This window comes from Simochromis diagramma, unplaced genomic scaffold (assembly GCF_900408965.1).
Source record: "Simochromis diagramma unplaced genomic scaffold, fSimDia1.1 OVJJ01000545.1, whole genome shotgun sequence".
Lineage (NCBI taxonomy): Eukaryota > Metazoa > Chordata > Actinopteri > Cichliformes > Cichlidae > Simochromis > Simochromis diagramma.
This window is the reverse complement of record NW_024387371.1, coordinates 2,859,894-2,887,574: the sequence shown is the minus strand read 5'-3', so window position 1 is coordinate 2,887,574 and position 27,681 is coordinate 2,859,894. Positions and strand designations below refer to the sequence as shown.

At 42.4% G+C, this 27,681-nt stretch overlaps 1 protein-coding gene and 1 long non-coding RNA gene across 2 annotated transcripts in view; both read right to left on the bottom strand.

The window, feature by feature from the left end:
- plxnd1 (plexin D1) overlaps positions 1 to 27,681 on the bottom strand; it is a 71,009-nt gene that overhangs the window by 11,426 nt on the left and 31,902 nt on the right. The window contains exons 10-27 of the mRNA XM_040008109.1: positions 27,421 to 27,510; positions 27,009 to 27,117; positions 25,734 to 25,891; positions 22,100 to 22,245; positions 15,837 to 15,942; positions 14,315 to 14,454; positions 13,732 to 13,911; positions 13,300 to 13,384; positions 12,844 to 13,113; positions 9,858 to 10,007; positions 7,248 to 7,362; positions 6,501 to 6,608; positions 4,800 to 4,912; positions 3,187 to 3,291; positions 1,985 to 2,115; positions 530 to 728; positions 283 to 429; positions 22 to 178 (exon numbers count right to left, since the gene is read on the bottom strand). Coding sequence (XP_039864043.1) covers positions 22 to 178; positions 283 to 429; positions 530 to 728; positions 1,985 to 2,115; positions 3,187 to 3,291; positions 4,800 to 4,912; positions 6,501 to 6,608; positions 7,248 to 7,362; positions 9,858 to 10,007; positions 12,844 to 13,113; positions 13,300 to 13,384; positions 13,732 to 13,911; positions 14,315 to 14,454; positions 15,837 to 15,942; positions 22,100 to 22,245; positions 25,734 to 25,891; positions 27,009 to 27,117; positions 27,421 to 27,510 — 2,509 coding nt within the window. The remainder of the gene's footprint in view (positions 1 to 21; positions 179 to 282; positions 430 to 529; positions 729 to 1,984; positions 2,116 to 3,186; positions 3,292 to 4,799; positions 4,913 to 6,500; positions 6,609 to 7,247; positions 7,363 to 9,857; positions 10,008 to 12,843; positions 13,114 to 13,299; positions 13,385 to 13,731; positions 13,912 to 14,314; positions 14,455 to 15,836; positions 15,943 to 22,099; positions 22,246 to 25,733; positions 25,892 to 27,008; positions 27,118 to 27,420; positions 27,511 to 27,681) is intronic.
- LOC120719143 lies at positions 23,965 to 25,727 on the bottom strand. The gene is made up of 2 exons (XR_005692626.1): positions 25,568 to 25,727; positions 23,965 to 25,460 (listed from the first exon to the last, which is right to left on the bottom strand). It is a non-coding gene; the product is annotated as an uncharacterized LOC120719143 (long non-coding RNA).

Here is a 27,681-nt window from a genome sequence, read left to right as displayed (position 1 = left end):
TCAGAGAAAATGTGCTCTTACCCAGGTCGACATCCTCGGCCCGAGGCCACTGGGAGAATGGGAGGTTTTTATAAAAGGCTTCAATGATTTTTTCCTTAACTTGGCAGATCGTGTCTGTGTTCATGACCCTGACAGATAGGGAGTCCATGCCACAGCCCTGGAAGGACACGTTGATGTTCTGCAAAAAAACAAAAACAAAAGCATGGGACGATTTGTAAAAATATGAGTTTGGATCGTCAGCATGACATTGTCAGCATGGCCTAATTAAATGAGATGTCAGACCTGTGGCTTGGCCTCAATATTCTCACGTAGCAGCCACTCCTCATTGAGGGTGTAGCGGGCTTTTCCTGTGATGGCGTCTATTGAGCCCTTGTTGATCTGCTGCTTGATTGCACACAGCAGCAGGAAAAAAGGCTCACCCACTGTTTCCTAAAGAATTTGCGAAAATCAAAGCTGCGGTAATTCCTTTTAATCAAACTTGTGTGAGTCATTAATTACTCTGCTGAGCATGCTTCTTTCCCATCCTCACCTTGAGGTAGCTATACATGCAGATGGACATCCAGTTGGTTAGCATTTTCTCCACTACGGACTCAGTCCGGCGAAGCATTAGTTTGGGGTTTTTGGAAGCCGACGCATCAATCAGGTCCACCAGCAGATCTTTCATGATACTGGTGTAGTACTCCAGCTTGCCATGGAGGGCGATGGTGAGCAAGGACGCCAGACTGCATCTGAAGGGTGAGAAAACAGATTAGCGGCTGAGACAGATGAGCAAAAACAGACTCTGGCAAACATGCCCTGTCAGTGTGTGGTCAGTGGAGATTTAAAAATAGCTACATTAAAAGAAGAACAACAATATTTGGTCCTCCCTTCAGCACCTGTGACAGCAGAGCCAAATAAAGGTTTGATCTAATGCAGGGAGTGTCTGAGTCAGTACCAGGGGTGCAGGGGATTTCCCTAACAAAGCCCCTCTAATCCATCACAAAGAGGCTACATCACTCAGTAAGTGCTGATGTTGTGCTGGGAAAAGGATGTGGTCTTGCCGCTGGAATTTCTCTCTGATTCACAATGACAGTCCAGTTTTAGGACATCAGGAAAAAACAAAACAAGTAACACTGATATATATCCGTATATTTACAAAGCTGGAGCAAAAGGTTTTCCACAAGCTATATGCAACAGATAGAGAGAAAAACCTACAGCCTTAACCATGGTCTTGTGTCCTGTGAAAAACTCACTATACATTTGTTTTTAGACCACAGCTTCAGTTTTAATGTTAAGACTGATTTTACACTGAATGTTAAATTGGTAAATCAGAACTTATTTAATAAGTTAAGAAAACGGATGGATGGAAAAAAGGAAGGACTGATAAACTTTGATCTATTAAATGGATTAAACTTTAATATAAGCTCATTGCAGGCACAACACCAGCGTAATGAAGCCAATACAAAGTGCCAAAAACTAGAGTTCAATGGCCACTTAAGGCTGGCTGCAGAAATGAGTCAATCTCAATACAGTACTATTTTAAAATGCCCATGTTTACACAAGAAAGAAGAGCATATGTAAAGTCTGGCACAAAAAACATTTTGGTCTTAGTATGTAATTATTAGGCTGTTATAACTTAAGCATCATTAGAGACTGTTATTTTCTGGTATCTACTATCGACTATTTTGTGGCGTTGTCCCTTTTAGGAGGCATAACGTGGAATACTACGTGGCTAAAAATGATGTGTCAGGATAAAAGTATTTAATTTTTATGCTACTTTCCACTTATTAAGTTGTATCTGTGTCTGTGCAGCGCACTCATACATGGAACCTGCTTATTAATCAGCCTTGTTCACCATTCTTCATTTCAGTTGTTTGCGGTGTGGTCTTTCACTTTATCTTATTCAGTATGGCTCTCTGAGAAAAAAATGTTTCCTACCCGTCTACTTGACAGCAGTTTTTCTGTGTGTAGTACAAATGAATGTAGCTGTAAGAGAAGCAGTTACCTGTCCCGCACAGCAAAGTCTTTCTGCTGCTCCAGGGCATGGACGAACGTGATCAGGAAGTGTTTGTTGTTGAGGAGAGTGGAGAACAGAGTGATGCCCTCTTCTATGTTAGGCCTTGTTGTGTTGGTGGCCTGATGACAGAGGGGAGATTAAACAGTTATGTCTCTACATGACTTCACCTTAACTGGATTACACACCTGCTGCGTCCCCCCTAATCTACTTCACCTCCTCTCATCTTGAGTGACCCATCTACCGAACACTTCATCTTTCTATCATATCTCCTCCCCGTGTACCTTCAGGCACCTCCCACTCTGGTTTCCTCCACACTATCTGCACGTCCTGCTCCAGTCTCTTACTGCGTGTGATAGTCTCTAAATGTGCCGAGTCGACTTAATGAGTATGGCCTATCTATGAGTGCGTCTAAAGCAGCCGTGTGATGAAGTCTTCCCTCTGGACTGCAGCCATATGGTGTGGTTTGCAGCCTGACAGAAGGAGAACAGGGGTGTCCATTAAGATAAATGCCCGCCTATGAGATTTATTTGCTGTGACCTGGAAAACACTTCCTGGGAAGACAATGTGGATCCAAGGCACTTCATCACTGTTAGACAGGCTCCCCCGGCTGCCGACCCAAAACTAGCACTGCAGTCTTTACTTTCTCTCGTTGTAATGTGCGCATGCATGTGCTTTCACTTTCACCACACATTCTCACAAAGGTGTGTGAAAATGCACGCCCCCCTCTTTTACTCTCTTTATAAGTCTTGCTCTCGTCCATCCTTACACACACACACACCTACACACACACACCTACACACACACGCCACCCACTAGAGATCTATTTCATTATAAAGCATACTGTGAATTTGTCCAAGTGCCTGTAGGAAGTGTGTCTACAGCCTGCTATCAACTTAGCGGGCAGCGCGTTCATTAACAAGCTAACATTTGTGTCCTTTGAAACACCTGAATGACATGCATACATATGTGGGTTCACACAGACAGTACAGTGACATAATCCAGACACAAACTTCGCAACCACAGGAAGGAAGGGAAAGAAAAATCACAATACGCGCTTATAGCTCACCGACAACAACTTTACCACGAAACCTTAATAAGCTTCAGCGTGACCCAGTTGAAAAACAAGAAAGTGAAAAAGCACTTTGGCAGGAGAAAGCCTAACCTAACAACCTAATGGCTTAACCCCTCACCTGCCAATCCTGCAGCAGCGGGTGGGTCTCTGGTAAAGCTCGAGGCCCCAGAGCATCATTCTCGTAGACAGGTTGGACCAGACTTTTCTCGTAATCTGAGCACATCTGAAACACACAATCACACACAGAAAACTGTCACAAAAAGTCTGCTGTAGTCATAAACACCGGAAGATAAACAGGGGAAACAAAAAGAACTGGCTTTTATGCGCTGGCAGTAAGTTTTGAAATCTGGAGGCAAGGGACAGAAATTCTTGAAAAGGTCCCGAATGACCATGAAAAGGAAACATGACACCGTGACACAAAACGTCATGATCCTTAATGGCTTTGGAGACAAAGTGGCCGAGAGCTAAGAGGCAGCCTTTCAACACAGTCTGTCATTTCAGGACAGCCACGTCTGGCTGGCACTCTAACTGTGTCTAAGTCTGTGTCTAACACTGGTTCGTGTGTGTGCGCGTGTGTAATCTCAGACAACCAGAAGCTCTCATGGAAAAACAAGAGCACAAAGGCTCATTTGCTGTCTTAGCAGACAAATATGGCAGAACCCAGACTATGATACATGGACCTAATCAAGCTAATGTCACAGACTGGTTTGCTGACCTCCACAGCGACAGCCCTGAGCTTCAGATTTTGGTTGTGGCCATCTCGTTTATTCAAAGCCGGATGTGACGCAAAGGGTTGAGTCTGACTGAGGATGCACACCCGTATGGTAGAAACTTGTATCTGCTTTTTTTTCCCTGAAATGTCACCATAATTTACGGAATTAACATTATGCTGAGTTGCCTTGAAACTAGCGACTGATTATAAATCAAGGGAGAAGTAGGTCATTATAAAAACCTTCTGCACAATCTGGCCTCTTTTTGCAACCATACATCTGCTGGTATATACAGAAAAATCCAGCTTTATGAGTCTTTGCATCGGCTTCACTTTTCAGACCTGGAGGCTATGGCCAGCTTTTTTATACAGTCTGTGGGAGAAACGATACTGCAGTAGCAACACTGGAATTTATGTTTCCCTCCATGTAGCTTTTCAACACTCTCCTCCTCTCTTTTCCTTCCCAATAAAAAAACAAAAACCAAAAAAAAACACAAAACAGCGTCCACTGTCCACTGAAACCGACATGGCTGTCATTGCGCAAGATCATTTGTACTTGCAAAACAGCGTGGGTGTGTGAGTGGAGAAAAAAAGAAAACGATGTGTCTTTTGAGAGATCGGGGAGAAAGTTTCCATGTCACAGTGCCCGCCATTGTTCTGTCTCCTTGAAAGTCCATGCCTGTGGTTGGAAGACAAAGCCTGCTGAGCTGTGCCCGTCTGCACTGGTGGAAAAACACCCACCCACAGATAGACCCACTTCGGGGTGGATCTCACATCAGAAAAATGCTTACCTATAGAGAACATATTAACTGTCCTGCAGGGTGCCAGACTGAGCTACACCTCACTGGATTTCTGCTCTATGTTTAAAAGTTCCAAGGTGAATTTTTACCCTGCATATTACAAGCAGTGACAAATGGGAAATGGGACATGCAGGGCAGAAATATTAAAACCCCAGTGAGAAAAATGGTATTGTCAATGTGCCAGTCGAAATCAGATAACAGGGAATAAATAGGGTTTCTCACCTTGGGGAAGAAGGTGCGTGTGACAAACTGTTTGTACTCCAAAAAGGGGATGCCCTGGCTGCGATTCAGTTCCTTGGTCAGGTCTGTCATGTCGGTCTGGAGTTCTGCAAAGCCTGAAGGCGCAAAAAAGAAAAAAAATCCCCCCAAAACAAAACAAATGAGATTGAATCATGGGTTCTGTTTGTACACCGTGGTTTCTTCCTGTTTCTGGCTCCTCGAGCTTCATTTGTTGCTAAGTAAAGTAAGCAAGAAATCTGTTTGCAGACTAATCCAGTAACCATCAATTTTCCCATCCTGCTGGAAGACTGGTTGATTTCACAGGAAGCTATTTTAAATCAAACACAGAATTATATCATTTAATTTCCTCCATCTAGTATCATCTTCTGGTTAAATACCAAATCCTAATCCTCTGATCTTTCTCCCCTCTCATCCTTTCTCCCTGCCAAACTGTGCAGCCCGTCACGACACGCAGGCAAATATTTACCAAACGACAATCAGAGCAGCCAAATCCAGTCTGAGGCTTTTATCCAAAACATGTGTACAGATCGAGGTTTACATGCAGTAACAGCATCAGCGTGTCCAGATGCTGACTCGAATCTACATGGCAATGTTGTAGCCACTTTATTGGCTAGCATGTACCAGCAGAGGATAATGTTCACATGTAATGACACGCCAGAGATCTCTTTATAGAAAAGTGCATCCTGTTGCAGGATGAGAGACGTATTTGGGTTACAATGGCTGTTTCTTCAGACTGTGTTTGTGCAGAAAGAAGAGAATACTAGACCAGAGGGATTTAAAACATATTTCATTACACCGCCAGGTTATTTATCCTCCTGCTCGCTAAAGCATCGTCTGAATCAGTTCACACTGTCAGCTCCAGATTATAAGCAGCAGGCCTGAATACCAAACCTCCCCTCTGCCTCACTCTTCAGACAAATATCATGACACTCCCATTTGTGTAACCTGGAATATGTCAATTACCCATCTTCTTTAACCCTCTCCCCCTTTCGCCTGCTTTTATCACATCTTCTCAGCAAAAGTATCCAGCGCTTTGTTCACACTCACCCTGAACTCTGCCACAAATTTATCTGTGTCCTCTGACAAAATAACCTCTCCTCTCCTCCTCTCCCTCCCACGCTTCTGCTTCTCCTCAAGCTTGCGGCCCTCACTCCCGCTCCTATCGCTTCCTCCCTCCATTTTTCTTTCTCTATCCGTCCCCCCTATCTCCACACAATAAATCTGGGTGCTCAGATGCGGAGTGGCCTTCACACTGCTTTGGTCTAATGCCCTAGACACGCACACGCACACACACAGACACAAAACCAAACACAAACTCAAAGGTCTCGTTCCTATAGGGCAGAGGGAGCAGAGGCGATGTGGTCACTCAGTGTGTCTGTCTGTGACTGATCATTTGGCAGAGACTATGTTTTATGAGTCACGCTTACTAGGCACAGATCTGTCCACTGTTGTATCTTTCTCGCACTTCAGACTAGAAAACCTCAAAAACAAATATACTTTTCTGCTCGCACGCGCACACAAACACAGATATACACAAACAAGTAAACACAAACAAGTGTGGTCAACATTTCTGTCTTCATGCAAACTTCTTTTTTTTTCAAAATCGCTATCAAAAGTGACTTTGATAACAAAGTTTGTACTGGTGCGCTCATGTGTGTGTGTGTGATGTTCTTATAAACACACCTTTACGGATCTCCTCTCTGATCTGGGACTCCATCTCCTCCATTTGGAGTAGCGTTTTCTGCCAGTAGCGTTCTGCCCTTCGGCTCTTTGTGCAGTACACTACCAGAGCTGAGAAAAAGAAAAAAAAAAAACACAAAAGAGTGAGAAAAATACAATGCAACTAATTTACAAAACAACTGCTGTTATCACACACTGTCAACTTCCTGGAAATAATAACAGGGTCAAAATGGGACTGAGAGATTTTCGAATGGATGAAATTATTTTCGTGTTTTTTAGCTTTTATGAGCCCGTGGAAAAGACTTTGTGCCAATGTTTTTCACAGTGAGAACACGGGACGTAAAAATGATTTACGCACTAATATTTCAACATTTATGTCACACCCACAAAGTCTGGCAAGAAAAGAAAGGAGGTTGGCTTTTCTTTTTTTTTTTTTTTTTTTTAATATCTGAGAACAGATTCATACCGGGAAACTGTGTGAAAATCCACACTAACACCAATTTTCACCCATACACCTGCCCCAGAGACACACTCAAAGATTACAGTGTATACACACACATAAGCACACAGATGGAGTAAACGGTAAGAGGAACACTGTGGTCTTTGTGCAATGGATACTGAAGAGGAATGAAGGGAGGCGCGGGAATCTATGACCCCCGAATTCCTTTTATCTATTTCCCATCTGGAGCACGCATTGCTATAACAGGCATACATCCATCACGTTCTGGTAAGTATGTGTACACAACTTACCCACAGTGCACAGCAGCAGCAGCACACAGCACACCACAATGGATACCACGATGGCCATCTCGCTGCCACCGAGCTGCACTGTGGCAACTTTGCGTCGAAAGTTCCCCACTTGCACCTAAAAAGAAAAAGGAAATGACAAATGAAACTGGGTCAAGCTCCTTCAAAAATCGGCCTCCTCCATTGTTCTGTTTTAAGTTTTCCCTTCTCCTTCTATGGATTTTTCTAACACCGTGACTGTCAACTATATCGCCTCAAGCCCTACATTTACTTTTGTTTTCTTAGAAGCTTATTTAACGATATAAAACATTAAATTCAAAATAAAAAACTTTCAGCTCTTAATTACTGCAAATAAAAATATACTCCCCAAAAAACAAGCTACCTATTCTATAATTATCTGACAATATGTGCATTTTAATATAACGCTTAAATGATCCCATCTCCATCTCACTAGTCCAGAAATTTGATAAAAATGCCCCAGCTGTCAGATCTTTTGAGTCAGCTGCTGGTTAGATGTTGCAAAAAGCCAACTCTAAAGCTGTGCAAGCATGTTGAAATCCTAGCAGATGCACTTAGAGTAGTGGGAATATGAGCAAATGATGTGTAAAGATAATTATAGCAGCCCAAATGAGATAAAATAAAGGGATTGTTTAAAATGGTTTGCACTGATGAAGGAAGAGTGGCGAGAATTAAACCCCACTTCCTGGATAGTTGGCTAGGAAATGAATGGCTGGAGTCAAATTGTTGTCCCTTTTCCTGCACTACATTGTAACCCAGTAAGGTAATATCCAAAAAGGCAAAAAGAAAAAGTTGAAGGCAGAAGGTTGCAGAACACACAGTAATGAGCAGTAGATGCATTAAAACTTTTCTTTGTAACACAGAGTGAGTGGAGTGCAACACAAGCAGTTCTTAATGAGAACACAAGTTGCTGCAAACATGCACAAGCACATCATTTTTTTCTCCATAGGCACAGGTGCACATATGCAGAAAAAAAAAATTACACACTGTAGATTTTGAAAAATGGTCTCTCGCTGCAACGAGTCACCCAGTTCAGTCTAACCCAGATGTGACAAGAAAAGAACTTTCACTTCTGCTTTCTGATTAGTCAGCAGGGTCTCTCTGGTCCCTGCTCACATCATTCCTGCTCCTTCCCCAATCTGAACATATTTCATGAAAAGAGACGGAGATAAAAAAGCCTCCAATCCTCAGACCAAATCCTTCTTACAGTGGTCTTACTCTAACGGGGGGAAGCTGGCTCACCGGGCTCCCTCATTTTCACATTCCCTCTTGCTCTTTCTGTTCCAGACATTTATTTACTCAGACCAGCCAGAGGAGGCCTTCTTCCAGAGGTTGCAACAGCCAGGCCTGGTGTAATGGAGGGGAAAATGCCATTGTTCCATGTTCCTGTTTCGCTTGGGGTACAAAAACACTGCTTCCCCACATCCACTTCTGCAGCACTTCAGAGCCAAGCACAACACAGGCGTGCAAAAATAGATCTTCCACCAAAAGTAAGTGAAGTAACACAAATGGCCACGAGCTATGCGTCACCCCAACATGTATGCATTTATTCAAATGTGCCAGCACAAAGGAAAATGTACTTGCACTCTGTATTTATGCCCCTGTCAAATGCGCTTGCAAATCATCCTCAGTGCTCGTGTGCAGGAAGCAGACAGCCCACCCATTTGTGTTATGACATCTTATCTGACCCTTGCCCTGACTTTATGTGTTTGCTAATTGCCAGTGTTTATTCTGAGACATCCTGAGAGACAGATGGGGGTGGAGGTTTGCTTGAGCAAGCCACAGGTACACAAGGAGAGAGAGACAGAGAAGGAAGGAGAGGCTTTACTTCTATTTTTGTGTCAAAGTGGGGAAATGCTTCTTACAGTTCACCTCAACCGTGGCAGAGAACGACTAACATATGTTTTCTGAGCTATTTCAGCAAACCACTCGCAGTTTGGCTCATATTTAAATATAGATGAATGCTTTCCCCCTTAATAGAGCCCTATCGAAACAGACCAGAACGGATATCTACAGATGGGGAAGAGAGATGGGTAGGAAAAAGAGGGTCTGGTTTTATCAGGACTGCTCAGGGCTTAGCCATGTCTTGATTGGGGCATTTAATGGAGAATGAAAGAACCAGGAAACAAAAAACAAAGACACAAGTGAAGAGTGAGATCATCGCTGACTCAGAAGTTTTTGGGATCAGTGTGAGCAGTCTGTGCAATAGATGATAGATGAACTGATAAAAGATTAAAGACGTGAACAACAGTTGGCAAACACATAACTATTTGTTGTGGCACAGAATGACGACTAACCACCCCCAACTGACTACTATTTCATGATGGAATGAGGAGCGACTACAACCCATTTATAATGCATGTAGAGCGGCACACTCACAAATGACTTGCAGAGCACGCATTCAGATTTTTGCAGATAAAATCCGTTTCAGTGAGCATCACAGGTGGTACAGATTCTGACTAAATGCTTGGCTTGAATACCGTTTAATATTTGGTTGAAACTCTAAAATTATCGAGGTCCAGGCAGCAATATTTTCAGCACAAGTCTGGATTGTTTATTTGCATGTTATAGTGTTTTACAAGGTTTAATACTTACAAAGACAGGAAGCTCCCTTTCGCTGGAGCTGGATAGTCCGTTGATAGTGCAGTGGAACAGCTGGTCATTGTGAAAAGTGATGTTACAGGGATAGGAGCCAATCATCACTGAGTATTCCTCCGGCATCAGCTCCAGATCGCTCGGTACTTTCTGTGCCAGAAACGAATAAAAACAGCCGTCAGCCGGTCAGGAGTAAGATAGCAGAGGGGCCTACTTCGAACAAGCGCAGATAACATTCACGAAGAGATTTACCCCACACATACGTGCAGACACATAGGCATTCTAGTGTGCACGCACAGAAACCGAGCCGTGGCAGGCCTGTCATGCAGCTGTCATGCAGAGAAAGGCAGCGGGAAACTCATCCAGTTTGGGCTAGAGTTCAGCTCGAAGCACAAAACATTCCCACTCCCTCTCTCACATGGCCAGAAAAGTTTCTACAAACAAACCCGATCACGGTCATCCCTGTCTGAGCCCAGAATAACATTCTCAGGGCCTTTACAGAAGCCTTTTGAAATAAGATGCATGGACAATGTTTTCCAATCAGTCTAACTCTGCTGCTTCCATTAAAGCCTGGAATTTCACTGCTTAAATAGACGCTCTTCTGATTTTACACATGAAGTGTGATTTCACTGACTAAGGAGGTGTAGCACTTAGCTTATTTAAAAAGCAGCACAATATCTTCCGAGGATCTAGTGAAGGATTTTTAAATGCTTAAAAATTTATAGTAGGGATCAGGAGAACTCACTTTACAGATGGTGGGCACTGAGTTTGAAAGATTTTTATCAGGCATGACAGAAATGAAAGATGTCCTTCACTTCCAATATGGTAATTTCTTGATTTTGAAGCTTGTCCCGTGTTAGGACCTAAGGCTCAGATCACTTGAACAATGCTAATTACATGTTAATCTTCATTACTTCTTCTTCTTCTTTTGGCTGGTGTCTTTAAAAGTCACCACAGTGGATCATCTTCCTCTTGCACAGCAATCCCCTGCATGTTGCCCTACAGTACATCCATGAACCTCCTCTGAGGTCTTTTTTCAACATCCTTTGTTCAGTTTACCCACTATTACTCCTCCATCTCAACATTCCTGCTCAATCTGACCTGTCCCTAATTATTCCCATTATTTAGTAGAGTCTCTCACATATCGTCAAAATATCTGAAACTCTTAGACTAAAGTACCCCTTTTAACATGTATAACATAAAATCTAGTTGTCTGTTCAAGGGTCACGGTGGTTAAGTGGTTAGCACTTTTACTTCAGGTTCGACCCAGGCCGGGTCTCTTCTGCAGGTTCTGCCTATGTTTTGGTTCCTCCCCCCACCAAAATCATAATGGGTCCGTGCTGTCTATGTTGGCCCAGAAGACTCATGCAAAATAAATTCTTAATCTGAAATATTTTACTAATCAGTTAATTAAGGTTTAACGAGTAATGCAAGAAACGTCATTCCACCAGAGTTCAATAATAGTTTTTCTAGTCAGGAACGTAGAAACTTCAGTACACAAAGATCAGACACAGATGATTAAATCGGTTGTAAAAAGTCTAGCTGCATTACTTCAAGTACTTTATTTGAAAGTAGAAATCCAATCAGGAAGTCGAACTGTAATCTTGCCACAGTGAGCTTTACTGTGAAACAACAAAGAAGAATTTTAATATTCATCTTTGCGGACTAACTCCAAGGTTTGTGTATGATTGCATGACTCCTTGTGTTTCTTGTGGTTTTACTTTTTACTGTGTCACAGCCTTCTCTGTAATTAATTTGCTATGTACAGTGTTATTATTACTAATAATAGACTAACCTACAAACAGAGAGACATACAAACATATGAGCCTTTTTGTATGAAATGGCAATTTCCCTTCAATATAAGAATGACAAGTGAGGAAGTACGCGTGTGTTTATCCCCAGCGTGCTTCCTTGTTTTGATTACACCCTTAGGACACTGTTCTGTCCCCACTGCAGATTGCAGCCCCCTGGGTCTCTGTCAACAAATGCTTCCTTGAACAAACACAACACACACACATCATACACAGACACAAAAAGCATCAAGCTATCACACCAATATGTTTGAGCATATTCTAAGAAATAGATTTTTATAACCCCAATATGCACAAGATTTTCACACGGAAACTAATAGAAAAGGCCAAAACAATGGATTCCACAGGCCGAAAACAGAATAAAGGATAACAAAACCCACCCACATTCCAGCTCAGGTTCTTAATATAGGCTGGCTGGCTAACAAGCTCCCTATTAAACAAACACATTTCTCTTCAGCCTCTCTCCCCCATTCAGCTCCACCACGAGTGGAGCTGAAATCCTAAATCAAACAGGAAACAACAAATGAGTCGACCATGTAGATGGGCTGAACCCGGCACACACCGACACATAAAGAGGAAGCTGCGTCGTGTTCAAACTTTCCTGTCTGTGCTGTTAGTATGTGCATTTTTTTACGGTGTCACAGCCAGAAACCCTCTAGGGTGATGAATTCATGCAGACAGGTGCTTAGATCAGCCAGAACGTGGAACATGGGACCTCCAACTAAACAAAGCCCCCCTTCCCCCTTAGACCTGCAACATTAGAAGTCAACACATTACAGGGGACAGAGCCTTTGAAGTGTTTTATATGCCTCTGGTTTATGTGAATATGAATAAAGAAACAGTCAGCTCTGTCGGCTCATAACAGTGGGGGCATTCAGGTTTACAGCAGTGATGCTTTTGAAACCACAAAACAAGCCAGAAAATAGCATCACTAGTTCAAGGAGTAGAGTAAGTATTTCATTTTTTTCAAAGCTCGCCACATAACAACATAAAAGGCCTGATGTCTTCTGATGGTACCTTTAAGTCTGACCAGCTTTTTGATGAAATAAAGTTAAAATGCAAATTATTTGTGTGGAAATGTCTGTAGGGACTGGCAGACTTCTGGGGATTTCTGAGGATCTTTTTGTAGACCAGCACAAAGTGAAGCATGAAAGTGATTGAACAGTGTCGCTCACATTGATGATGAGTGTCAGCTGCTCCCCTGAATGGTGTTTGATTAGCTTCTCCTTGTTGGCGGTGAAGAACTGAGGATCCTCCACATATTCCAAGGGAAAGTGACCTATGTGAGGTTCCTCCTCTTCTTCTTCGTCATCGGTATCAGACGAGAAAGGCCTGTCATTCGTGTAAAGGACTCCATTCAGCAAGAACTGCACTGAGGTCGGCTGGGATTGGTTGGATGGAGGAGAGCGGCAGGCAATTGTGGAGGGGGTGAGCACTTCACACTGCTGTAGAAGGACAAGAGAGGACAACAGTTACTTACTTTGAACCAATAATTTATTTGTGTCTGCATGTTTATGACTACATCACAGGAGAAAATAATTATTTTCTAGTGAATCCCAAGATCCCACACATCTGACTATCTGACTGAAAGCGTCAAGCAAAATAAATGAGGAAATAATTAGGATACTCACTGAATGTCCAATTCCCACCACCTGCATGGTGACACTCTGTACCAGATCAAAACCCTGGCCTGTCACTGTGATGTTCCTGCCACCACTGTGACACACACACAACAGAGAGTCACATCTCAGCTGCGACAAAAAAATGTGTCAAATTCATACTGACATGCAAATACTTTGGGACCCTTCTCCAACACGAGACAGAGACAGGACAAGATAATAAAGCACACCAGTTTGAATACACCGAAAAGCCTCACATGTCCTCAAAAACATGCCACTGCCCTGTCACACTGAAGCTGTGCAATTTAGAGAACAATAGGAAGAAGACACCGAGGACAATATTACAGTGATGACTTATGCCTGTGACTGGGAATGCGAGGAGAACTCCAAAGTATTGCATGTGGAGATTTTTAATCCTTGAGATGTGTGTGGTGGTATACGTACCTGCGGAAGCTCATTTTGGGGTGGATGGAGGTGATAGTGGGGTTCCTCTCATAGGTGTATGTGGTGCTAAGCTCTGGACCCTCACAAGTTTTGTTCTCAAACTCTACACACACTGTTACTGGGTCAGTGTGTGCCTGTGAGGCAGGAGGCATGATGCATTCAATTGTTCGAGCTGTTTTCCTAATAAAAGAAAGAAAAGAAAAAACAGGTAAACGGTGTAACCTCAGAACTTGCAATGTCTACAACTGTTTAATCCCCAAAATACTTCCAATTACAATTGAAGTCATATTGGCAGAGTTACACAGAAGTCAAAAATCTGTTTTGGAAAGCATTAGGGATACAGGTAAAGGTGCTGAATTTTATGCCGGCTTCACTGTGCAGCCTGAATAAATAATTACTGTGTAGCTGCATTTGTTATCAGCTACAGAAAAGGGCGCTATTAATATGGGCAAAGCAAAGAAAGCTATTTAAATCCTTTGTGGTTTATTGGTAAGTATTCAAAGTCACAGAGAGTTTAGAACCACTTGAAATTTGACCAGCTTAACAAAAGTTGCAGAAACTGCTTGACGAAAGTCGCACTCACTTAGTGATAATGCATTCCTGTGTTGTGTTGACCTTGACTTTAACCTCAGATCCAATGTTAAGGTGTTCCCCATTGATGGTCACTTTGGTTCCTCCAGCACGCAAGCCCCGCTCCGGCTCCATGGACAGTAGCTTTGGGATCTGCATGCAGAGGAAAGATATGGGACACTATTAACAAGAAATCACATTTATCAGTAGAAATCTGACAGCTTCTGTCACTGGAAAAGACAGGCTTAGTAAAAACTGTGTTTGTGCTCTAAGATGCCTTTCTTGACAACAAATAAAATCTTTCCTTATCCTTTGAGGTTTAAATATTACGTCTTTACAGATGGGCTGAGACAGCTGCTGACTATAACAATAAATTAGTGAGGAAAACTGTGAAGACAGCCCACGCTGCAGTATGTTAAAGTGCTGCTGAAGCCAACAGGCATTTAAGGCCCAAGTAGCAGGACAGCTGTACTGTACTGCGGGTAAGAAGCAATAATGTTCATGCATACGCATGAGAAACTTCATGCACACGTAATCATACATGCACAAAAGCACCTACACACAAATAAAAAGCCTCCTTGGGCGAAGATGAATATCCCTGTCCGGCTCTGCAGCTACCAGCATCAGCATTCCTGCTCTTTTCAAACTTTTTATCCCCGCCGTGAACCTCGCCTCCAGGGAAACCTCTTATCCTCACTGACAGGATTCACTTCCTCAGTGCACAGGGATGGAGCAGACCTATTGTGTATTTTTGTTTAGGAGGGGGCGTAAGGAGGCAGATGTTTCCGTCAAGAGGTTTGAGGAAGGAGATGCGGTAGAGGCACATATCCTGTCTCCAGAACTGCTTCCCCTTTCTCTCACATCTTCTCCTGCAGTAAAACACCTCCCGACACTGACCAGTTCTGAGATGGATAAGGAAGCTCAGGAGGAGGTCCAACAACAGTCCTTACTATGTTTGTCGTTCTAGATTTGAAAAAAATCCTTATGTATCAAGAAGGGTTTCAAGATTGGGATGATTTCTCTGTGGGATGACTCACAAGGAGATCTGTTTGTAGAAGCTCCAGACATGACAGCCCGTTCCAGCACTGGATTGTAAAAAAAATTCTTTGTCTATAAACAAAGAGAAACAAATGGCTTACATGGGTATTTCCACTGGGTGAATACTCTTAGAGACTGAGAGACTGTGTGGGTTGAGGTCAATTAACACAATGCTGGCCAGCTCGCCTCGTCCGGTGATGAATTCAGAGCAAGGGGACATTCCAACAATCACCATATTTGTTTTTTCTGGCATTCAATACTGAATGACAATGGTGCTTAGCTTACAGCTCACATGGATGTTTGAAGATTCCCACACACTAGCATTCCTCTGAATCATAAAACGCATCTGTTAACACTTAACTGACACACATGGGGAGGCTTTCCCAGTGGGGAAGGAGCAAAAAAAAAAAGGAGCATAGATGAAGAGTGTGGAGGAAGAGGCAGATAGAACAGAAAGCAAAAACCAGCAGGAGGGTGGATATCTGGAGAATACTCACTAAATATGAGAAGGTCTCCTTTGACTTCCCCATCCCACTCTGCTCCACATCCACTTGGACAATATCGCTCCTGTTATCTGCAGCCCTCCCAGTGACACACACCAGCCTGGGGACAGAACACCACAACAGAGGATCAGTTAATAAAAGAGAACAATATGAATAACAAGCAAAAAAAAATGATGCTCACAATTTTAAATCAATAAACTCATTTGAAAAAAAAAAGGAGTCGCTCAACTCAAATTGCAAGTGAGGGAAACCAATATAAGAATGAAAAAGGAGATCTCGATCTGCTAAACAAAGACACATAATTAATCTTGGGGAATAGTGTTATGAACTAATTCATCAATGCCCATTGCATTTACATAAGGGAATCCAATAAAGCCCTGGGATATCAGATATTAGGGGAAGTAAAGTTCAAAGCTCCTTAGACCAGATGTGTCTAACCACAGAGGAGATTAAGAAGCTGCCGTGGCTTGTACTCTTACCTCCTGGCTGTGATTATACCTTGTGCCATCAGTGCACGCTCTACAGAGACGTCTCATATTAATGACATGGTGGTGTACTGAGGCACAGAGACCTACTGTTCTGGGACCTCACTGGGATAAATGTACCAAAGGGGGAACACAACCTTTATCGCCTCACACGATCTCCTTCCAGCTTGACACCCTGTCGGTTTATTTAGTCAGGTGCCTGCTGCTACAGTGGTTATAAATTCTCAGCTAGCGATATATGATTGACAGAGGAGACCCATGGAATTTACATAAGTGCAGGAGCTGTGCTTAGTGTGGGAGGACCTGGCAGGACACACAGTAGATGCGGCTGGGCTGGGTCGGTCTAGGCTTGGCTGAGGTCAAGCTGTTGGGGCTTTCTAAATATCAAGCCTTAAACAAAGTGACATGTATTCTAGCATATAACAACCCTAATTAAAACAAATTTTCCCCTTTTTTCATAAGCCAGAATAGGTGTTAAAAGGAAACTAAAATAACCTGCAGTACCAACCATCTGTTGATAGCAGGGTCTACATTCATGCTCATTAATTACAGAAGCATCAGGTAAAGAATGCCATTACACTCAAATTACACTCCTGTCAGTTATGTGGCATGAGGGCAGAAGTGCACCTGTTTGAGAAAAAATGCATCGCTTCACATGCTCTAAATTAGAGAGGAAAGAAAAACAAGGACAAACAAAATGAAACATGACTATTCACAGGATCAAGCCTGAGGGAAATAAGAGAAATTGGAGCCTGAATCAGTCTCAACTTGCAGGGTAGCTTCAGGCTGGGAACTAAACTGTTATCAAAACTGTACATCATATTATATGATGTTTGCTATTGAACCATAATGTTGAGGATAATTCTGCACAGCAAAGACACAAAGTCATTTTTTCCTGTGAAGTACAACACAAAGGGTTTTCTCAGCAGATAGATGCTATGATGAAGTCAGCCTGTACCATTTAAACTGAAACTAGGTGTGTCTCATAGTTTCAGGAAAGAGTTTAGAATCTTTCATAATCCGAACATGTCAAAAACATTTTAACATTGCCTTCAAACCTGCTCAATCTAAGCTGTCCCTCATCATTCCCATTATTTTTTAGTGCCTCTCACATATTCTAAAACTATATTTAATCCTGAGATGAAATTACCCCTTATAATGTCTATAACATCAGGTTAAGTTGCTTTTTCAAGGGTTAGACAGCATGGTGGCCTCTCTACCTTTGTCTCTGAACCACTCAGTTTGAGCCATCCCGCTCTCATTTCTAATCCTGTATATCCTGGTCACTCCCAATGAAAATCTTAACCTTTCTTAACCGATTCAGTTCTGCCATCTTCAGCTCCTCCTGTTCTTTTGTTATTACTACCATCTTATAACCACACATCATAGCGGGTCTCACTGCCTTCTTGGAAACCTTCCCATTTACTCTGGCTGTTATCCTTCTTTTACAAATCACCCCTGACACTCGTCACCACCCACTCCACCCTGCCTGAACTCTCTTCTTCACCTGTCTTGTACACTGTCCATTGCTTTGGATCCTCTCATTGAACACACTCTGTAATATATTGACTTCACACTGATAAAACACTGAAAAAAACACCAACAAAATCTTCACATTGGAGAAGCTGGAGCCAGGAAACTGCTGCCATTTTTGTTTACAAAAATTTACTTAAACAATTAACAGAATTATCAAAACAGATGTTGAATAATTTGGAATAATTTCCTGTTGATTGACTAATCAATGCAGCTCCACTCGAAGTATATAACAATAACTTCTTATGGCATAATTAAATTTCCACCAATTAACTCAGATGAATTATTTTTAATCTTCTGCTAAATTACACTCTTGCCAGTTACGAGACAATTAACTTCTCAGAGCTAGTGTGGCAGCAGTGACAGTACTTGCTATATATGCCACAGTGCCAAATGAAACAGTGCAGAAGAAAACTATGCAGCCTCCCGCATACACAATGCATGTTGCAACACTTCCATGTTTAATTTTTAGATATGTACCAACGTGTCCAATGTTCCATCGATGTGCAATCAGATAAAAAAGCATAGAAGTAGACTTTTGCAAGATATGCAGATAATGTGGTGTGTGCATGAGGGTGTATGCTGGACGTGATGTTGATGTGGTGTGATTCTACTCAAAGGACAGGCAGACTCCCTGCAGGAGCGCACAGGGAGCAGGCTGACCCCTGCTCTATATTTCAGCATTGCCCCACTGTGGAGATATTACAGTCGGGAGGGCAACATTTGTTCTAGCACTGAGATGTCTCTAATCATTTCCCTCAAGTGGCTGCAAAATCATCAACAATCCAATCCGTATGTGTCTGAATACAAGTGTTTTCTGGGGCCGAGCTAAATGGACACAGCGACGGCCACTCAAGGTTTGTATGAAAATGATGAAAAGGAAGGGCAGCATGGAGGACCTGAGCCAAACATCAAGTGAAGCACTTCAATAAATGAGGTGTGCTTAGACTGACTGTGCCATTAATTAACATGTTGACACTGGGTGAGAAGAGCATAGCCTCTCCAGTGCTGCACATTTTCCTTTTGGCACACAGATGTGAACTTTCACCTTTCAGCACACGGGCAGACACCTGTCTCAACAGTCGTGGTAAATGAGGTCACATGCACAGGTGTGTGTTTGCTGATGAGTAGGCTGTGTATATGAAGAGAGCGATACTGACGGCTGGCAAGGTCTTATGAATGAGGGGAATTTGAAGCAGACCTTCCTGCTTCAGGGGTGTGGTGTGAATAGCTTTACATTGTACCTCAAAATTAAGTTGTGAAGGTGATGAGACAGGATCACTAATCAATCACCGGAGTGCCCCACAAGGAAGAAGTAGAAAAATGTCTGGTTTCGCATGCATGCGCGTGTCTGTGCAAGTCAAATGTGCTGACACTGTCAGACGCACTGATGTGTTATGATTTGTCAGTGCCACTTCCAGCAATGACGATGTGCTGTCACAACAACCAGCCTTTGGAGCCAATAAGGAATGACAACATGGGATGAGCTCACCCCGGAGTGAAACGTGATTCGTTGTTTTCTACATGTGTGGTTTGGGGGGAATGTGTCAGGCAGTTGGAGTGACAGGTAAGACCCACAGGTCACCCTAGAACTGGTCTTAATACAATGATTGGCTTCAGTGGAGCAAGACCAGATAAACAGTTCCATTCAGGGAACATTACAGATACGGAATGAAAGTTCGGATGTAATTGTCGAGTTACTGACTTTTCACTGAGTTCTGCTAGAGTCGGAGTCGGGCTCCTTCTGTCTCCATGGTGACAATGTGACGGTTCCTGAGCTTTGGAGGGGTGGTGATGGAGCCATTTAAAATGAGAAGTGTGCTGCATAATAATATTTGTGAAAATTAGCCTCATGAATGCATGAAAACTGAGCCACACGTGGACAGTTGGTATTTTAATTTCATGATTGGTGGGCCTATATAAAGCAGATCTAATCACTGTCACAGATCTCTGTGATGGTGATTAATTAACAAGAGGAAGTTTATAAACTGCCCCCTCTTGGATTGTCTTTAAATAAAAGTTGGTCAAGCACAAAATAAAAAGTATGGATTTCCTCTGCTGCCCTTGATGGTCTATTTCAGTTTCTTTTCTTTGTAGCACGCCAAATAATAGACCATTTTCCACCCGACCTCCTAGACGTTTGAACTAGGCTTATCTGGTCTGGGATCAAAAACTTTTACGTTACTTTCATTTATACATTTGGCATGTATACAATGAATCCATCTCTATCACTTTCATATGCTCTGGCTAATCTGTCGGTATCTAGAAATTTAAAACATTTTGCAGAAGAAAAGATAAAATCATTTTCAGTGCATTCTTTTTTCTGAGAATTTGAGACTCAGGTGTACTTTATATTTCTAGTTGTCGCTAAAATGGCTTCGAGCCTTTATAAACACCTGGAGATCTGCTGGGCAAACTGTTTCTAACTCGTCACCCTGACATTACCTACATTTCTTTCTTTTTTAAAAAACTTTTGTCCTATTGTGCAAAATTCTTAAGTCTGCCCTTATTTCTTTACATTTTGCATCCAAGGAACCAAACTATAATGTAATGTTTTTAGCAGGCTTTGTGAAGTCTTCTCTTTACCCATTAGCTGCTTTTTATTCATTTTAACACTGACCTATGAGACATTCAAGCATAAAAAAGCAAAGAGCCTATTTTAAATTGTGTCTTCAGACACTCTGTTACAAGAACTTGGTTGTAAAAATGATTTTTTTTGTCAATTTTTTAAAATTTGAGCTTACAAAAATATTGAAGGTAACACAATTTGACAGGCAAAAAAATAATACATTTTCAAGAACAAGCTGATTTCTAAAGCGACGTTAGACAGAAAATATCTGGAAGTATCTGAGAGTGATGTGCAGCGTTTCCTTAAAAAATCTGAAGAAACTGAACAAGTAGAGAACAACGGAAGAAGTATCAGGCCTGCAAAATGATTTACAGCAGATGAGCAGCATCTGAAAGTCATGTTCTCAAGAAATAGGAAAAAAAAAACAGGACCCAAGAGATGCATCTGGACTTTCAGTTCATTAAGCTACTGTTCGCTGAAGCCTCTCCGGAGGTATACTAGACTGAAAATCAGTGCAACAAATCTCATGAAGCCCATAAGACCAGTTCCAAATTTGAAATTTGGTTCAAATTGTCAAAAATATGTATGGAGGAAGTCAGGAGAGGGGCTCTGTCGTGGTTTAGCCTGTATTTCAGCCAGTAGTGTTACTTACAAAAGTAATCCAAAGAACAGCTTTGGATGTCTTTAAGGAACTATTGGGAACTATTCCTGAAACTATTGAAAAAATATCAGGAAACTTGCTTAAGAGAGTTTAGGCTGTGGGGGAGCAAAAACATGCTTGTCTCTGGAGTCTTGGACAAAATCAGAATACCTGAAGAGAACCCATGCAAGCACAGAAAGAAAATGTAAACTTTACATACAAAAAGCACCAGCCCAGTCCATCGCAGGGCCAACACAGAGACTAGAGACGTGCTAGAGACTTTGTTTCTAATAAGACATTTGCATTCTCATGTGTACCTATAACAGGTGATGTTTAAAAATGTTTGATGTTGCAGTCGATGTCTGAAAATGGCTTCTGTTTAGATAAATATGCTTACATGAATATTCTTTCCCACCTGGATTAGAGGGTTTTCAATATAGAAAAAAATATTTCCCAAAATCTTTTAAAGCATGGCACTCGTTTACTACTTTTTCATACTTTTCCCAGCTGAAGACATTCCAGTGTAATAGAGGTAGCTTCCACCATCCAATAAAAGTAGGCAGGTGTGACTGAATGATCTGATTTGAGGGTGTTTTAGCACACACAGTGTTCATGTCTGAGATGTACATGTCAGGAGTTTTTCAGTAACAGTGAGAAATCTTTCCATCACTTGATCTCTGTGTGTGTCTATTTCAGCCTGCCATCCACCTGAACGCTCACCTGCCTGAAATCCTATTAGGTTACCATGACAACACCATGACGACAGGTAATTGTCAGCTATCATCTCACAAGTCCTGACACTAACAATGGTGCATATTTCATCAGGGTTAAAAAAAAGATATATATAGTTGGTGTACAGGGCAAGAAGTTCAGTTTTGTTATTTCAACATAGCAGATAATGTGAAAAGTAGTTAAATATATAAAAGATATAAACGAGACAAACTGATACGATTGAGCAAATTTACAGGGAGAGGCTGACATACACTGCAAACGTATGAATCATAATTCAGTTATATGTTGTAAAACTTACTCTGTGGAGACAGTGTAGAACTGAGGCAGCAGAGTACAGTTCACATCTCCTATAGAGACTCTCACTGCTTTAGCCCTCCTGCCCAGGTTCCTGCCCTGAACTGTCAGCAGGGTGCCTCCTTCCACTGGTCCACTTAGAGGGGAAATCTGTCAGAGACAAAGTGAAAAAAGAAAATATGAGAGGGGAGAAAAAAAAGGCAGTGAAATTGGACAATAAATTAGAGCTCATAAGTAGATTACCGCCCTAAAAACACTCCACTAACAATGGGCGATAATGAATATGACAAAGAATTAGGAGAATAGAGGTGCCGTCTCTGATGCTGACATGGAGTGTGGCACACACACAGAGATAAGGGCCAATGTAAGTGTTCTTCTGCTGAAGACTGAGATCTAATTGAATAGACACACACTTTAGGTATACACACACACAAAGCAGACTCTTAACTGCGGTAGTCTGAGACTCTTCAGCCTCTAATCCTCTACAGCACATGCAAATAAAGAGCAGACTAAGAGCCCCCTTCACATCCCACAAGAGACAGAGAGAGTGAGAAAGTGAGGGCTGAAGAGCCGAGGTGTAGAGCACAGCAGAAAGGTGGATGAGTGGGGAGGCAATTTAGGGGACTGATTGTCGAGAGGAAAGTGAATGCTGATGGTGGTGGTGAGAGAGCAAAGCCTCAACAGGGGAATTAATGCACCGCACTATTCCCTTTCATCTGTTTTCCTGTGTCTGCTCTGTCAAATTCCTTAGTCCCATTTCTGCTGTTGTTCAGAGGCATACTCTCACGCATCATTTCAGCCCTCGCTTTTGGTCTCTTAACTTTCCATTCTGGAGCCACAGAAAGAAAAGAAGAGGACTGTCACCTCTCCAGTCGCCATGAAAACTCAACTTTCTCAGATAACATCTCCAACGCCCAGACAGAAGCAATCTAGCATCATCTTGCCACTGTAGCATAGCTATCCCAGCAGTGCGCATGCTTTTCTGGATGTCCCTCTGGCTGAGCCGAGGTCACAGTGACCCCTCTGTGTTATTAGCCTGGCTCCGGCTCTATCTGAAACTGAGCTGAAAAATGAAAACAGCACTTCTGTTTGGTCTAGGTGAGAGGACAAGGCTCAGCCCTGCATTCAAATAATTCGAAACCCACAAGACTGACAGCACAGATAAATAAACCATATATTTCCTAGCTAAAACGGGAGGCGGTTGAGAAAAGAGTGAATGTGGTACTTTTATTATGGTGTGAAAACAAACTGTTGGAATCCAGCCCATTACTTACCGTATTTCTGTGAGATTTACACTGCAGGAAATGGTGCAAATGTTTTTGCGGTTATATTAAGGTTTCAGACATTAAGTGTGGCCACCCCGTGTCTACTTACACCGAGTATATATACACTTCCTCTAACAAAAACATCACATTCTTTCACGCACATGTAATCCACAAACAGCATATAAATGCTTGTCCGTGCAGTTGTGCACACGCACACTGTAGTATGTCAGACAAACACAGAAAAGCAGCCGGCAATATGCAGTTATTTATTATCACTATGCGTCGTATAGCGCGTAGTGCGTCCCTGCGGTGCCATTGAGACCTGACAGCAACATCAGCTTGCATGCTGTTCATTTACACCTCTTACAAGTCTGTGAGTCCTGATTTACAGCGCAAACTCTGCCAGGCCTCCTGGGAGATCACAGGGTGTGAATGTGCCTCAGCAAAAAGCTCCAGAAGGAAAGCTGGAGCTTTTAAACAAAATTACTCCACATTCTCGTATTCAAATAAAACATGCTCCAAATGTACATGCATGTATATAAACCTGCACCAAACAAACCAGCTACCTAATGAAATCCACATGTTTTCCTTTTCATTTTTTTGGGGGGGGTGGGGGTGGGGGGATTGTTTTGAGGTCAGAGCTTTCATCTTCCTCTCCTCACTCGACTTCCTCTGCATCAGACTAATCAAGGAGGACGTGAGGACAAAAACAGGAAAAAGCTTCTCACTATACTGTACCCTTCTCCACCCTGTCTTTGTCCAACTAGCTCTCCATCCTCTCTCCCAAACCATTTAGGTCTCACCCAAGTCCTTCTGTTCCTTTTCTTTTCATGTTGTGAGTGAACTATGTTTTGCAGTTCCTGTTTTGGTTGCCAAAGTACCTCTAATCAATGGATTTTTTTTTTTAATTCCTTGAACTAGTCTAGGTATGACATGAAAATAAAGAGCCCCTGGAGTTAATAATAAATGTCTCCATTGTCTTACGTCAATGAATTGAACAGAGCATTTTTCTCAATTAGGTGCTAAGTGGCAAAGTTTAGGGAATAATGAAATCCTCCTCTGTATTATTGATATTTTGGTGTGAGTACCTTGTGACAGAGATTGTACGTGACAAAGCCAGAGCGATGAAAAACATGTTTCATTATCTTAGCAGCACTGTCGCAAGGACTATATAACAAAGAGCTGCTGCAGTCTGAGTGTGTTTGAATGTTTGGGGAGAGCGGAGCTTTTTTTTCTATAAGCTGGAGGACTTGGGCTCTAACCCCTGTGGATTCTCTGGGAAAACACGGCTGCCAAAGCATTGCATCACTCACCCCACCGAACCACAACCCCAGTATCCTCTCTGCAGCCTGCTCTCCTGAGAGAGCCAGTAGGAGTGTGCGTGTGTGTGTGTGAGAGAGAGAGACATGGAGTATTGCAACAATAGTCTACCCACACATACTGAATCTCAGCCCAGCTAACTTCAGTCATGTAAGAAGTCCACATAAGTTAGACTCTCACAGAGCATCCTGTTAGTCACAGTATGCTGACAGCTACAAAGAATGAAGGATAATCGTGAATGCTTCAATATGGCCTATTTGTGTGACAGATTGTGGGCTTACGTGTGTGTATGTGAGAGAGTGTGTGTCTGCGCGCCTGCTTTGTTCTGCTTGCCGACCAGGTTTTATCTACAGGAAGTTCAGGCCGACTGAGTCTCATGTGAGCCATGCTTCCCATGACCGCCTACCAAAGCTGTGCTGATATAACGCTTGGTAGCGGCAGAAAAGGCTCGGAAGATGACTCTAAATAGGCTCCCATTACAGTTGGAAAAACAAATGAATACGATCATGCAAATGAGCTCCGCAAACCCTGGCAGTAATCATGATGACGTGACTGCAGTCAGATCCCGTGTAAGATAAATACTCCTTAATTCCTTTTAGCAGTGCGGTTTTTCTCTTGTTGTGGTTGCAAAATCTCAAGTCCCTCATGGTTCTGATTTGTTTTCCTTTTAGCCTTTGTGGTTTTATACATAAAGGGTCCTACACACATAGCTTTCATGCCCCAGTCCACATGGTTTGCTTATGTACAGCTGTTACATGGTGCAGAAGGTGTTCCCATGGCCTCCTGAGTCATTGCAGGTCGACTCATTTGGGTCTCCTGGGGTCTGTGGCTATGTGACTGTTAGTGTTATCACTGAATGAGCTGCTTTAATAAGGTTCAAACAATACCTTAGCAGCTGATCCTGGACTGACAGACAATCTGGGTTGCCAGACCATGTGAGTGACCTCATGATTTACCATTACATGGCCTAAATACCATAGGTGTGAGGGATGCAGGAGGATGAATGCAAGCATTTGTGGCCCAAAGTCATGCACGTTTAACCCCTGAACTTACCTCATGGATCTCAGGATTAGGACACTGATCCCTGATTGGCTGACATTCATCCCTTGGCTTGCAGATGCTGTCACACCAGCCACAGAGGTGTCCCTGATCCTCCCGACCCCAGCACTGGGAACAGTCCGAGCTACCCACACCACAGTTGTACACTTCCACTAGATGAATATGGCAGATAAGGGAGAGACATAGAGGCAATTACTACTGTGAGAAAACATTACTGAACTGTGATTGCCTTGACTGGTCAACTTAATGTACACTCTTCAAGGTATTTTCTTTTAGAGCTTTTATGAAGCTAAGGGCTGCGTGCCCTAAATAAATAGCATAAGGAGTTAGAGGATGATATATTCACAGCTATAAAAATAAACCAGTAAAAAAGGAGAAAGAGCTAGAGGAGTGGAGGAGAACAAAGCCAGGGAAAACAGATGATTACGTTCATGTTCCAGTGTGCCTCCCAGTGAGAACTCCCATTTGTATCACCGCATGTGCATCTGTGCAGCTGACTGTGTGCATATTGCAGTGCGTGCACGCCTGTATGTGTGTGATAAAGTGTGTGTCATTTTAAAATTTGATGACACTGCATGTTCAGAAAGCGACCGTCTTGCCTGTTAACAGCACGGAGTGTCTGGCAGTGGCCCAGGGCTGTTGTTCACATGGTAGACACATGGATTGCAAACAGCACATCTGGGACTGGGATAGGCAAAAACTGGCTTGTAGCTGCACTATAGACAACACTGCCAAGTTCAACAACACACGTCAGTTTTCATCATCTCACTGTTGTCATGGAGCTCAAACTATATTTGCTACAATACATGCGGACATTGCTTGAGAGAGGCATTGATAACACCTTAAAATTGCAGCTCGCTATGTTCTCCAATCATTATGTGTAATTAGACGGTAGCAGGATATAACATCATGGTAAATTACTGGTTGTTGGCAAATTATGTGTTGTAATACACAAACTGCTATTACTGCAAGTGAAAGGTAGTCGCACACTGTTTGTCCTTGTAAGGGAATCTTTATTTTTCTACAGATTTAATAAAACCCATCAATCTCATGAGAACACATCTGTGCATGGGTGAAATGCATTCTGGGAGCAACAGTGGAGGCTATGTCACATCTTTTTTCTTGTTGTGGCGGGGATGTAATTACACTGCAAATACATGAGAGGTGAGCAAACAAATGTAATGGAGCAGAGAGCTGTGTTTTCATCTACTCCTTTCTTTTTAATTTTTTTTCAGCATGTCTACATAATTATGGGTTTTTATATCTTACCTTTCATAGGCTGGGGGCTGTCAATGAATACATCCTCTCGGTGTCTGATAAAGGCTCCTCGCCTCCTCAGGTTAAGGTGGTAAATCTGACTCCTCTGATTAGTGGAAAGCTAAATAGACAGGGCGGAAGACGGCATCAGCAAAAACAGGTATGTCCTCAATGTTCTCGTGTCTTTATTGTATGTAATTTTGCTTCCACTTAGTGATGCTCTAGATAATCATAGGTTTCTAGCCAAGTCTTAAACAAGGGTTTAAAATAATTACATCAAAAACAAGTTACAAATAAGCGTTAAAGCTAACAATAATGAACCCACTGAACCAGTAAATGCACAGTAGATGCGCCGGAGATTAAAGCATGTCTATTCAGACTTGGCAAACTCGCTCATTTCTGGTAGGTCATCGTCTGTACTTACCGTCACTCCACTACACTTGACAGTCGTGCTGCTCAGCCATGTGGCCTCATATCGCTGCTCTGTTCCAAAGTCACACTCCAGCTTCTCATTCTGTTACGCAAAAACACTTACTTAAAAAAAAAAGTAAAGCATTTCAAAAACAGCAGAAAAAAAACCTAATAACATGCTGTTCTCACTGTCTCAATCACTGTCTGGTAACAATTGACAACTCGGAAAGAGAACCAGGAAACTGAAATAACCCACAATAATTGTCCCTGCCAG